The following is a 14,131-nucleotide window of genomic DNA, read 5'->3' as shown; positions in this document are numbered from 1 at the left end:
AAATAAATTTCTGTTGTTTATAAACTAGAGTCTGTGGTATTTTGTCATAGCAGCCAAAACAAGGACCATACAAATATAGTCAGGTTTCTCTTTCTGAAATGTTTGCTTTCTAGTGGTAACAATGAGGACAGTAGCCTTGTCTGTTTGCTTCACTGTTACATACCCTAATACAAATCTTTATACATAGGAGGTATTTAACGTATTATAGATTATTGAATGAAATTACATCTGTCAAGTACTGTGCCTATAAGAAGGAACGTTATTTTTACTACTGCCAATTAACTTTCTTTCTGCCACCTCTTTCATTGAGAGATGAGGTTTACTGCCTCTTCTCCTGAACTGGGAAGGCTTTGTGACTTGCCTTGACCCACAGAATGCAGTGGAAGTGACACAGTGCCATTTTGGATTTAGCCTTTAAAACATATTTATATGTAAAACATATCTGTATTCTTTATTTTTATGAAAACACATCTATATTATAAATTAAAAGTCTGCTGCTATTGCAAATCCATGGCAGACTAAGGAGTTGTTGAAGGCTAAATTGTTACTACAACTGAAAGATTTCCTTTGGTTGTATTTATCATCCTACCTAAAATGTGATTCTAGCAAAGCCTATCTCAACACATCCCCACACTACCTGAGGCTTTTAAAGTAAGTAGTTTTATGGTGATGTTGTAAAAACCATTAGTTCTCTCTAAGACAAGATGGGATGATTGAAGTCTTTCTGGTTGCCTGACATTTTTCCATTCGATAGCTTCTAATGGACTTGTACAATATTTAGCATCTTCTAGTATTCATCAAAGCTGAATAATTACCTACATTCCAAGAGCTTGCTTGAAAACTTTGACTAAAGGTGCCATTATTTATTTTAGAAAATGCCCATTTTCTAAAGTGCTCTCTAAAGAAAAGTCAGTGCTGGCCATCCTAACAGCTTCAGCAGATTCTGTTTTTGATACTCAGCTCTCCATTGCTATTGGCTTCCTGTTCTTTCCCTCACCAAACTCCCACCACAATACTACCCTATATATAGTTTTTTTTTTTTTTGGTAATTATCACCAACTCCCTAATATTTCCTTGCCATATTCAGTTTCAAATTCTACTGTTAGAGTATAAAGTATTTTTGCTGACCTTTCTTTTTAAAAAGAGTTAAGAATAACTACTTAAAAGAACAGAAATTCAGTTTATAGCTTCCAAAGTATCAGAGAGGGAAAAAAAAGCATGGGAGGGGATAGGTAAAGAAAACTCCATCTACATGATATATAGAAATAGAAAACATTTATTATGATTTCAGATGTATTTAAAGAGATCACATGTTAGGTCAGAAAACAAGTCTTAATAAATTTAAGAGGACTGAAATCATATCAAACATCTTTTCTGACAACAAAGGTATAAAACTAGAAATTAATTGCATGAAAAAAACTTGAAATTCACAAGTATGTGGAGATTAAACAACATGCTACCAAAAAACAAATGGGTCAAAGAATAAATCAAAAGAGAAATTTAAAAAAATACCTTGAGACAAATGAAAATGAAAATGGAAGATACCAAAATCTATGGGATGCTGTAAAAGCAATTCTATGTGGGAAGTTCACAGCAATAAATGCTACCTCAAGAAACAAGAAAAGTCTCAAATAAACAACCTATATTTACACCTCAAGGAACTAGAAAAAGAACAAATGAAACCCCAAGTTAGTAGAAGGAGGGAAATAATAAAGATTGGAGCAAAAATAAATGAAATAGAGATTAAAAAGACAGTAGATAATATCAATGAACCTAAGAGACAATTCTTTGAAAAAAAATAAACAAAACTAACAAAACTTTAGCTAGACTTACTATGAAAAAAAGAGAGAAGACTCAAAATACAAAATCAGAAATGAAGGAGATATGATCACTAATACCACAGAAGTCCAAAGGATCATAAAAGACCAATATAAATAATTATATGTCAATAATTTGGGCAACCTAGAAGAAATGGATACATTTCTGGAAACATACAACCTACCAAGACTGAATCATGATGAAACAGAAAATCTGAACAATTAGCAGTAAGGAGATTGAGTCAGGAATCAAAAACCTCCCAACAAACAAAAAAGTCAAGGACCAGATGGCTTCACTGGTGAATTCTGTCAAACATTCAAAGAGTTAATACCAATCCTTCTCAAACTATTCCAAAAAAAAAAAAAAAATAGAAGAGCAGGGAACTGTTCCAAACTCTTTTTGTGAGGCCAGCATTACTCTGATTCCAAAACCAGACAAGGATGTTACAAGAAAAGATACTTGCGATTTGACAGGACTGTTATATGAAAGCAAATACCATGCTGCCTAGGGACTCATTATTCCCAGAAGAGAATCCTGCACCACCTCAGGGGAAACATACCACAAGAGGAAGGTCAAGTGGCAGGGACTCCAGACAGAAATGCTGTATCAGGTAGAGGCAGCCTTAGGTTATGTGGGCCATGCTGAAAGGGAGAATTCTTCATACTTTTCACCTTTTCCTTTTCACTGAAAATCTAACCCGTAGGAAATTACATTCACTTCAACTGAAAAAGAAACTTTCTCTTTCCCTCCCTGACTCAGAAAATGAACTAGTAATACTGTAAAGTAGGAAAACTACTTAAATCTCAGCTTCCCTGAAGAGTTTATGTTTGGCATACTAGAGATATTTCCAACACCATTCCTTAAATTCCTCTAAAGACCTCTCCCACTTACAGCAGAATTTGCCCAAGACTCCAATAAGGCCTTTTTCTTCACAAGCTTCAATATTCAAAGTTACTTGGAAATTGTGATGGAAAAAACCAAATAGGTGAAAAAATAGTTTAAAAAAATCCATAATGTATTCTCCTAATACATCTCCAAAAATATATAAGGGGCATATAATTGAAATCCACCTTTAATTATAAAAAAAAATCACTCTGAGATCCTTTCACACATTTTTCCTTAAAAAATCCAGAAAGATGTCTCCCATCAATCTATAGTTACTGGTTTAAATCATCTCCTTGTACACTCAACCAGTGTGTCCAGGCAGAAGGATACACTTCTATGTGCCAGGCACTCTTTTAGCTGCATCACACAAAAAAGCGTGAAAGAGCTAAGGTTTCATGTCAGCTCTGCTGTTGTTGGCTGTGCGACACTGGGTACACTACTCGGATACTCTTAGCCTTCATGTCAACATCTTGAAACTGGGGGTGACAATAGTTATCTCATAGAGTTAATGTGGGGTTTAAACCAGTTAATGGCTGTAGTCCAGGCTTAGGAATCATAGTTGGCACCTAGTGTTAGCTATCTATAGTCAGAGCCAAGAAAACAGAGTTGAAAACAAGAACTATAGCAGATAGGAAAAGTTGGACAGAGTTTCTGGCAAAGAGCTGAAGAATCAAATGAGTATGCTCTCAAGAATCTTCCGCCTTAGGCCTGCATCCACCCAGGGGAAGGTATGGAGAACTGTTAGGAAGAAGCTGTGAGGCAAAATGGTTCTAATGCAAAACCAAAGGCTATGTATGGATGGGATCAGACTAGCCTCTGGAATGCAATATTTGACTCAAGCTGGCATGCAGAAGCAATGCAATACGGTTTGCCTTGGAAAATATGTACTATTATGTAAACTGCTATTACTGCATACATACGCACATCTTAACTTACACAGACACCTGCTGCCAAGCAGAGATGGATTTATACATTGTGTGACAGAATAGGAGAAGACAGAACGGATGAGTAAGTAAGAATATCAGAGAAAGCAAGGTATGTGGTAATAAAACTAGATTAGAGATGCCATATAGGGTGATGGCTAAGCATTCAGGCTCTAAAAACAAACAAAATGCCTATTTTCAAATCTTGGCTCCATTACTTACATTTCAGCATGAATCAGACAAGTTAAATAACTTTCATGTACCTTAGTTTCCTCCTGTGTAAATATGAATAATATTTGTACCTACCTCACATGCTTGTTATAAGGATTAAAGAGTTAATACACATAAAGCACTTAGAAGATTGCCAGGCACATAGAAAACATCAGTTTCCAAATTTATAAAATGGGAACAATAAAGCTTCTTACTTCATAGGTCGTTATAAGAATTAAATAAATCCTACCTATAAAGTGCATGGTACATAATAAATCAATATTTGGTATGTTTATTAAAACATGGCTGAGTACCAAAAATAATCTTTAATCCAGAGAAAAACATTTCATAATGGAATATAACAGAAAATACTGTGAAACAAGCATTATTCTCATTTTGGTGTTGAATATATTTACTGGGAAACCATGAGTAACTTGGCATACTTATCCAGTTTCCACTTTATAAAACACATCTGAATCATTCCCTCTCTTAGATCTATCAAAAGATTTAAGACAGTTACAAAATACAGAAGACCAAAAAAAAAAAAAAAAGAAGAAGAAAAAGAAACCACAACTAAAACAGCAATTCTGAAATAATATTCCTCTCAATATTCATTCACTGACAAAGAAAATCTAATAATATAAATTAGTAATCAAAAAACTATTCACAATTTTACTTACAGAGAAAATGACACTTTTAAAATTTAAAAAATGCGCACTCACAAAGAAATTTGTTGCAACAAGTCTGACAAACAAAAAAAATATTGCCATTAAATTTATAACTTAAAGGTCAATTAATTGGAACCCAAATAAGCATAACTTCTTATAAAGAAAGTCCATAAGGAGACTAGGAGAGCACAGTAGTCAAGGGAACTAAGAAAATTTGGAGGAGGCTGTGGTCAAGAGTGGGCCAACCGTTGAGAGGCTAGGGCATCTGGGATGCCTCAGAGGTGCCCGTGAAGTTTAGCAATAAGGTTATAATTGGAAATCTTGACAAAATTATTGCATGGGGGGATGGGATTGTGGAAAATACTAGACAAATCAGAGTATAACCTGGGAAATGATTTTTATAGAGAGGAGCAAACAGCACAAGTCACGTATATACCCTGAGTTAGGATAGGCTTCCCCAACTTGGAGATATTCACAGGGAAATTCTTTTCAAGTTATAGTTTTCATTGTAATAACAATAAAGAAAGCAAATTGATATTGGGGAATTCATTCCACAAAGCCTATTACTGGGTCACTGTCTGACCCAAAGTGAATAGGATAACTTTAATCTTTCCATCCAACCGATGCAAAAGCTCAGAAATTTAAGATGCTATATATAAACGTTTGAACTGAATGATGTTTTACTGGACTTTATTAGAATTCTTCTGTGCTAAGAGATTTTGGGCTAGCAATGAAAGGAAGGTTTAAGACAATTTTTGGAGATGTGATATGTGTACCAGTCTCTACCCAAAAAAGATTATGCATACTAGAGTTTAAGAAACCACCTATAAGTTCTTTTATCAGTTCTGAACAACCATTAGTATCATTTATCCAACCATACAGACAGCATTGTTCAACAGAAATACAATGTGAGATGTATATATAATCTAAAATTTTCTGGTACCCATGTTAAAAAAGTAAAAAGAAATAGGTAAAATTAAATTTAAAACTTTCTATTTAATCTAATATCTAAAATATTATCTTTTCAACATGTAATCAATATAAATATTATTATTAGATATTTTACATTATTTTTTTCATACTATATCTTTACAATCCAGTGTGTATTTTACATTTCCAACAGATCTCAAGTTGAACTAGACTCATTTCAAGTGCTCAAAAGCCACTTGTGGCTAGTGCCTGCCATATTGGACAGCCCAGGTCTAGAATCCAAGTTTGTCAGAAATAGGAACATGTGTTGTCTAATTCACAGATGTAACTTTGGCATTAAGAACAGGGTCTGGCACAAAATCAGCCCTCAATGAATATTTATTGAATGAATAAAAAATGAGTTAATCTATAGGTTTTATACACATACATGTGAAAAAACCTCCTATGACGTAAATTAAATTTTAATTACATGATTAGGACCATTAAGAGAAGCATATAATTGTATTAATTCAATTCTAGCCCAGATGATAGTTTAGTGATATATAGTTAGTCAACACAAATTCCTAAATAGGTGGCATACTTCCAAATGCAGAATAAACACAATCTACTATCAATAGGGAACATTCTTCTATAATCACTTTAAAAGTGATTTTCCTAAACATTTAGTAGATCAAAATGCTGTCACACTTCTCTAATAAAATCAAATAAGTTACAGCTGTTCTCTCTGGAATAAATGAACTCCACATTCATCAAATATACACAATTCTTACATATTCCACTAGTATTTGCAAAGAAGTGTTTTTTGTCTTAATGTCCAATCCATTCTAATACTGGCAGAAAAATATGCCAAATACAGCCTCAGATCCCTGACGAAAAGCTAAATTATACTCATTACTTAAGAAATGTTTACTCCCTAAAGTACTGGGCTATTTCACACAAATGAAGTGGGCCCCAAATAGCTGATGTTTACTAACAAAGGTGAGGGAGAAAAGCTTACCTTCTCTGCTAAGAGCTCTCTTATCTTGCTTGCTTGAACTCTAAATTTCATGAGCTGGGACTCCAGGGCTACACATCGTTCTTTCCAATCTACTGGTCCTTCTGTCTCAGAGAGCTCTGCCATATTTATTCTAGAAAAGAAAGCATTCAAGTGGCATAATACCAATTAGCATTCAAGAGAATTCATTAAATCACCCAATGTACACATTCTAGTCACCATCTAATGATATCTAGACACAAGTTTTTTGAATTCTAAGATAAATTCCAGAACTGGTGACAGACAAGAGGCTAGGGTTGGAGGTCCAAGTGGGTTACGTAAACTTTCTGTGTAACTTTTAACCTTTCTACATCTCAGCTTTTTCAACCTAGGAAACGGGAGATGTGATAATAACAAATCATCCTTCTTCATAAGTATGTTTAAGGAACAAATTAAATATTGATGTTCTCAATAGCACTTTGGACAATATAATAGCACCAAACAGAGTCCTGTCATTATTTAAGCTCTCCTCAACGAATTTTTAAAAATCTGTCAGCTCATAATTTTACCATGTTCTTAAACTTACAGAATTGTTATAGTTTTGATTCATTTAGGAGCATGATAGAATAATCTGAAGAAACTTCATATCGGTGTTGCAATTATGGCTTAGAGTTATATTATAATTATTCCTCACCATCACCCTAAATTTATCCAGGTCCAGGCTATCTTTCAAACCAAAAATCTTTTGGCATATTTAACTGGGCAAAGTATTATGATCCTGGACAAGTTTGCACAATTTTTATTTGGTGCAAGAAGAGAAAACATATAAATACAAAATTTGGAATCATCTACATAAAGCAAACCTGGAATCAGTGTTTTCCATGATATTAACTTTCCCTTTGGAGGAGATTAATTCCTGGGAGAAGCACTATCAGGGGTAAGCCGAGAGGCAGGGGAACTGGCTCTGAAATTCAAAAGTGCAAAAAACTATTGCCTGATTTTGAAAGCACGACTGTTTCTAGCTCTGGGATTCATTAAAGTAGTTTTAAATGTTTGTTAATGTTTTATCAGGCTATTTTCATAGATGGCTTGATAGTGTATTTCTGAATTGCCCTTGCAATGAACTGACAGAATCTGCATTAGGAATGGCTCTCCTGGAGAGAGAAGCCAAGCCCTACTTTTGGAACACATGTGACAGCAAAACTCTCAGACCCCAGGATGGAACTGCAGTTGAAGTGTACTATTCTGTTCTTTTGTTTTACAAAAATATTAACCAAGTTTATTTTCCCAATATTTAGTGTAATACAACCCTTTCCTAAACCTATACCAGTTTTTAAAATCTGCAAAAGATTATTTTTCTAGCAGAAATATTGTTTTGTGCTTAAATCAGTGTTCACATTAACACTTACACTATCACTCAATAATTTAGAAATAAATAGAAGCACAGCTGTTCTACAAAGGCTACAACTTTATTAACAGCTCCCGCAACATCTCAAAGCCTCCAGATGCTTTTAAATTCTAGCTGTAATTTAAGGGAAACTTATTGTAGGCCTAGAAATCATTCTCTTTTCATTTCTTTGTTTTCTGAGTTTTTTCCTAAGGATATTAGCATTGTTAGTGACCTTTTCATTACCCACATCAGCATTTATTATCAATGATTTAGAAGTAAATAAGGCACTTCGTCAGTCACAAGTTTTTCCTCAATTCTGCTACTACTTCATTTCTCTCCTCACTAGCTTTTGAGTGGACAAGGAAGAAAACACAGGTGAAATATTAAAAATAAAAAGCAGTCCTGAAATGGACATCCTTAAACCTTGAACCAGCCTTAAACCCTGCCCAGAAATGTAGGGACACTCCTCTATCTTAACCAATAAGAAGAGTCTATTTCATGTTGGTCAAATTTTGTTCCACATTTAAAATAACCTGTTTATGTTCTACTGTAAAATTTCTACAGTTTTAAAAATAACATGAACATATTTTTTAACAAACGAAAATCACCATAGGAATAAAAGACAAAAATCATATGATCAGGTCAATAGATGCAGAAAAAAAATTCGACAAAATCCAATACTCTTTTATGATAAAAACATTCAAAACTAGCAATAGAAATGAACTTCAACCTGACAAAGAGCATAGCTAACATCACACTTAATGGTAAATGACTGACTCGCCTAAGATCAGAAACAACATAAGGATGTCCTCTCTCGCCACTTCTATTCAACATCATACTGGAGGGTCTAATGAAGGCAAGGAAATTAAACAAAAAGCATATGTACTGGAAAGGAAAAACTGAAACAATTTCTATTTTAATATGTCATAATCCTATAGATAGAGAATTCTAAGGAATCCATAAAAAAACTATTAGAACTATATGAGTTCAGCAAAGTTTCAGGAAACCAGATCAATATACAAAAATCACTTGTTTTCCTGTACATTAGCAAGGAAAACTTCAGTAATGAAATCAAGAATATATTCCATGTATGAAAACATCAGAAAGAAGTAAACATTTAGGAGTAAACTTAACAAAAGATTTGTTCTCTGAAAACTACAAAATGAGAGAAGTTAAAGAAGATTCAAATAAATGGAAAACATCCCACATTCATGGATTGGAAGACTTATTATTGTGAGGATGGCAAATACTGGCAAATGAATATACACATTCAGTGCAATCCCTGTCAAAATTCCAACTGCATCTTTTTCAGAAATTGACAAGCTGATCCTAAAATTCATATGGAATTTAAGGGAACCCAGAATAACCAAAACAATCTTAAGAAGTTGTAGGACTCACATATTCCAATTTCAAAAATTACTACAAAGCTACAGTAATCAAGACTGTGTGGTACTGGCATTAAAAAAAAAAAAAGACATAGATCAATGGAATAAAATTGTAAGTACAGAAATAAGGAAATAATAAATAAGGGTGGGGGCAAAATAGGTGAAGGGGATCAGGTGGTACAAACCTCATGTTAGTTGTATAATAAATAAGTCACAGGGATGTGATACACAGCATAAGAAATATGGTCAATGTACTAACTTCGTATGGGGACAGATGGTTGCTAGACATATAGTGGTGATCACTTCATATATAGTATACCTGAAAACTAACATAATATTGTACATCAATTATATTTCAATTAAAAAATTATACCCACTAAAATCTGGGACAAGACAAGGATGCCCACTATCACCACTCCTATTCAATATAGTCTTGGAAGTCCTAGCCATAGCAATCAGGCAAGAGAAAGAAATAAAAGGGATCCAAATTGGAAAAGAAGAGGTAAAAGTGTCATTATATGCTGACGACATGTTACTATATATAGAAAACCCTAAAAGGTCCACAAAAAAGCTACTAGAGCTGATCGAAGAATTCAGCAAGGTAGCAGGTTACAAAATTAATGTTCAAAAATCAGTTGCCTTTCTTTACACTAACGATAAATCAACAGAAATAGAAAGTAAAGAAACAATCCCCTTTAAAATAGCACCCAAAGTAATAAAATATCTGGGAATAAATCTAACCAAGGAGGCGAAAGAATTATACACAGAAAACTATAAACCATTGATGAAGGAAATTAAAGAAGACTTTAAAAAATGGAAAGATATTTCATGCTCTTGGATTGGAAGAATCAATATTGTTAAAATGGTCACACTGCCCAAGGCAATCTACAGATTTAATGCAATCCCTATCCAATTACCCAGGACATATTTCACAGAACTAGAACAAATCATAATAAAATTTATATGGAACCATCAAAGACCTAGAATTGCTAAAGCATTACTGAAGAGAAAGAAAGAGGCTGGAGGAATAACTCTCCCAGACTTCAGACAATACTATAGAGCTACAGTCATCAAGACAGCATGGTATTGGTACCAAAACAGACATATAGACCAAAGGAACAGAACAGAGAGCCCAGAAATGAACCCACAAACTTTTGGTCAACTCATCTTTGACAAAGGAGGCAAGAATATACAATGGAATAAAGACAGTCTCTTCAGCATATGGTGTTGGGAAAACTGGACAGCAGCATGTAAAACAATGAAGCTAGAACACACCCTTACACCATATACAAAAATCAACTCAAAATGGATTAAAGACTTAAACATAAGACAAGACACAATAAACCTCCTAGAGGAAAACATAGGCAAAACATTATCTGACATACATTTCAAAAATTTTCTCCTAGAAGAAATAAAAGCAAGAATAAACAAATGGGACCTAATGAAACTTACAAGCTTCTGCAGAGCAAAGGAAACCAGAAATAAAACAAGAAGAAAACCTACGGAATGGGAGAAAATTTTTGCAAGTGAAACCGACAAAGGCTTGATCTCCAGAATATATAAGCAGCTCATACAACTCAATAAGAAAAAAATAAACAACCCAATCCAAAAATGGGCAGAAGACCTAAACAAGCAATTCTCCAAGGAAGACATACAAATGATCAAAAAGCACATGAAAAAATGTTCAATATCACTAATTATCAGAGAAATGCAAATCAAAACTACAATGAGGTATCACCTCACACCAGTCAGAATGGCCGTCATTCAAAAATCCAAAAATGACAAATGCTGGAGAGGCTGTGGAGAAAGGGGAACCCTCCTACACTGCTGGTGGGAATGCAGTTTGGTGCAGCCACTATGGAAAACAGTGTGGAGATTCCTCAAAAGACTAGGAATAGACTTACCATATGACCCAGGAATCCCACTCCTGGGCTTGTATCCAGAAGGAAATCTACTTCAGGATGACACCTGCACCCCAATGTTCATAGCAGCACTATTTACAATAGCCAAAACATGGAAACAACCTAAATGTCCATCAACAGGTGACTGGATAAAGAAGATGTGTTATATTTATACAATGGAATACTACTCAGCCATAAAAACCGACAACATAACGCCATTTGCAGCAACATGGATGCTCCTAGAGAATGTCATTCTAAGTGAAGTAAGCCAGAAAGAGAAAGAAAAATACCATATGAGATCGCTCATATGTGGAATCTAAAAAACAAAAACAAACAAACAAACAAAAACAAAGCATAAATACAGGACAGAAATAGACTCATGGACAGAGAATACAGACTTGTGGTTATGGGGGGGGTAGAGGGTGGGAAGGGACAGACTGGGATTTCAAAATTGTAGAATAGATAAACAAGATTACACTGTATAGCACAGGGAAATATACACAAAATGTTATGATAAATCACAGAGAAAAAAATGTGACAATGAGTGTGTATATGTCCATGAATGACTGAAAAATTGTGCTGAACACTGGAATTTGACACAACACTGTAAAATGATTATGAATCAATAAAAAATGAAAAAAATTATATCTGTAATAACCCTACTTCCAAATAAGATCACATTCTGAGATACCAGGGGTTAGGATTTCAATATATCTTCTTTTTGTGTGTGTGTGGAGGCAGAGTGGGGTGCGGGGAGGAATTAAATCCATTTTTTAAAAATACAGAAATAAAGCCTCACATTTAGAGTGAACTGATTTTTCAGGGTGTCAAAACTATTCATTCAATGGGGAGTGAATAGTTTTTTCAGTAAATGATGCTTGACAACTGGATAGCCACATGTAAAAGAATGAATTTGGACCCACCACATCATACCATATGTAAAAATTAACCCCAATTGGGTCAAAAACCTAGATGTAAGAGTCTAAGCTCTAAACTCTTAGTAAAAAAAAAAGGGCATATGTCTTTGTGACTTTGAATACTCGACAGTTTCTTAGATATGACAACTAAAGCATACATAACCAAATAAAAAATAAATTGAACTTAAAATTAAATAATTTTGTGCTTCAAAGGACACCATATAGAAAGTGAAATGACAATCCACAGAATGGGGAGAAATATCCGTCAATCATATTATCTGATAATGGACTTAAATCCAGAATACATAGAGGATTCTTACAACTCAATGATAAAAAAAATCTAATTATAATGTAGGTGAAGGATCTAAATAGATATTTCTCTAAAGAACACATACAAATGGACAATAAGCACATGAAAAGGTGCTCAACATCATTAGCTATAAGGGAAAATGCAAATCAAATTCACAATGACAAACCACTGTACACCAAATAGGATGGTTATAATAAAAAAGACATGTAACAACAAGTGTTGGTGAGGATGTAGAGAAATTGGAACTCTCATATACTGCTGTTGAGAACATAAAAATGCTACAGCTGCTTTGGAAAATAGTTTAACAGTTCCTCAAAAGTTTTAACATAAAGCTACCATAAGTCCCAGCAACTCCAATGCCAAGTATATACCCAAGAGAATTGAATGCATTAGTCCACACCAAAACTTGTATACAAAAGTTAATAGCAACATTATTCAAGCAGCCAAAAAGTAGAAACAAATCAAGTATCTATCATCAGATGAATGGATAAACAAAAGTGGTATATCTATACAATGGAATCTTATTCAGCCACAAAAAAGGAATAAAGCAATAATACATGTTACAACAATGGACAAACTTTGAAAATATTACCCTTTGTGCCAAGTAAAAGAAGCTAGACACAAACAGTCACATATTGCATGATTCCATTTATATGAAATAGGCAAATTCCAAGAGACAGAAAGTAGCTTAGTGGTTGCCAAGGGCTGTGAACAGAGAGCAATGGTGATCAGCTACTAATGGGTTTGGGGTTTCTTTTTGGAGTGATGAAAATATTCTAGAATTAGATGGGGCTGTTGGTTGCACAATCTTGTGAATATAACAAAAACAACTGTACTGCACACTTTCAAAGGGTAGATTTTATGGTTTGTGAATTATACCTCAATAAAAAAAGAGCATGTATCTACAAATGAGTAAAGAAAAAGTAATAGTTTAAGTGAATATATAAATAATAACCCATTGTTTGCGGTTATCCCTGCCAAGAATTCCACCATTAACTCAAATAATTTGGAGTTAACTGTTAACCCAAAGTATGACAAGTATCAGGCATATATCTTACCAAGAATACTCTGCTATGAAAACAACACATCAGATAAATTCTGTTAAACATACCTATTTACTTTTTAGTTACACTAATTACATATTTTACAGTGAAGTAGCAAAACCTTAAGAATATTATTGGCATTTAATATCTGCATTCCCTATTTTTAAAATTTCAGAACAAGATTCATTGGCTAATAGTCTATTCTGAGGTCTAGACACCTGATTTCCTCATTTCATTCCGCAATTTCAGTTAGTATAAAGTAACTGCTGTATTAATTCACCATCTTGAGTAAAGATTCTAATTTTGAACAAATATCCACATCTTTTTCCACTACCACTAATTTTATAAAGCCTAACGGTATAACTTTGGGAGCTACAACCACGTGCTAAATAAATATCACTTCTAAATTTTGAATTTGAAAGTAATCTATCTTCACTGCAGCAGACAGGAAAAAGTCTTGGGTTTCCAAATACCCCCAATGACTCTTGGAAACAGTCACTGACACAAAATAAACTGTTTACAATTGTGGAGTGAATGCTCTTTTTTTCTGAATCTTTAACTTCCTGTTTCTCTTCCAAATCCCTAAAGGGAAAGAAAAAGAAAAGAAAGAATTCATCTACTTTGGCTTACCCTAGTGAAGCACAGGGCAGCCACTCATATTCTTTAAGTCTCTTCTCTTAAGGGACAGCTTTGCTTGGCCAGGTAACGTGTGTGTGTGTGTGTGTGTGTGTGTGTGTGTGTGTGTGTGTGTGTGTGTGTGTGTGTGTGTGTGTGTGTG

The 14,131-nt window shown here is 34.2% G+C and overlaps 1 protein-coding gene across 1 annotated transcript in view; it reads right to left on the bottom strand.

Annotated features, from left to right (window-relative positions):
• The window catches only part of LOC102545325 (pleckstrin homology domain-containing family H member 2), a 93,174-nt gene that overhangs the window by 78,062 nt on the left and 981 nt on the right, over positions 1-14,131 (bottom strand). The window contains 1 exon segment of the mRNA XM_072960710.1: positions 6,432-6,561. Within this exon segment, the coding sequence (XP_072816811.1) occupies positions 6,432-6,554 (123 nt within the window). The 5' untranslated portion in view covers positions 6,555-6,561.

Source organism: Vicugna pacos, chromosome 5 (genome assembly GCF_048564905.1).
Source record: "Vicugna pacos chromosome 5, VicPac4, whole genome shotgun sequence".
Classification (NCBI taxonomy): domain Eukaryota; kingdom Metazoa; phylum Chordata; class Mammalia; order Artiodactyla; family Camelidae; genus Vicugna; species Vicugna pacos.
This window is presented reverse-complemented; position numbering and strand designations above follow the sequence as displayed.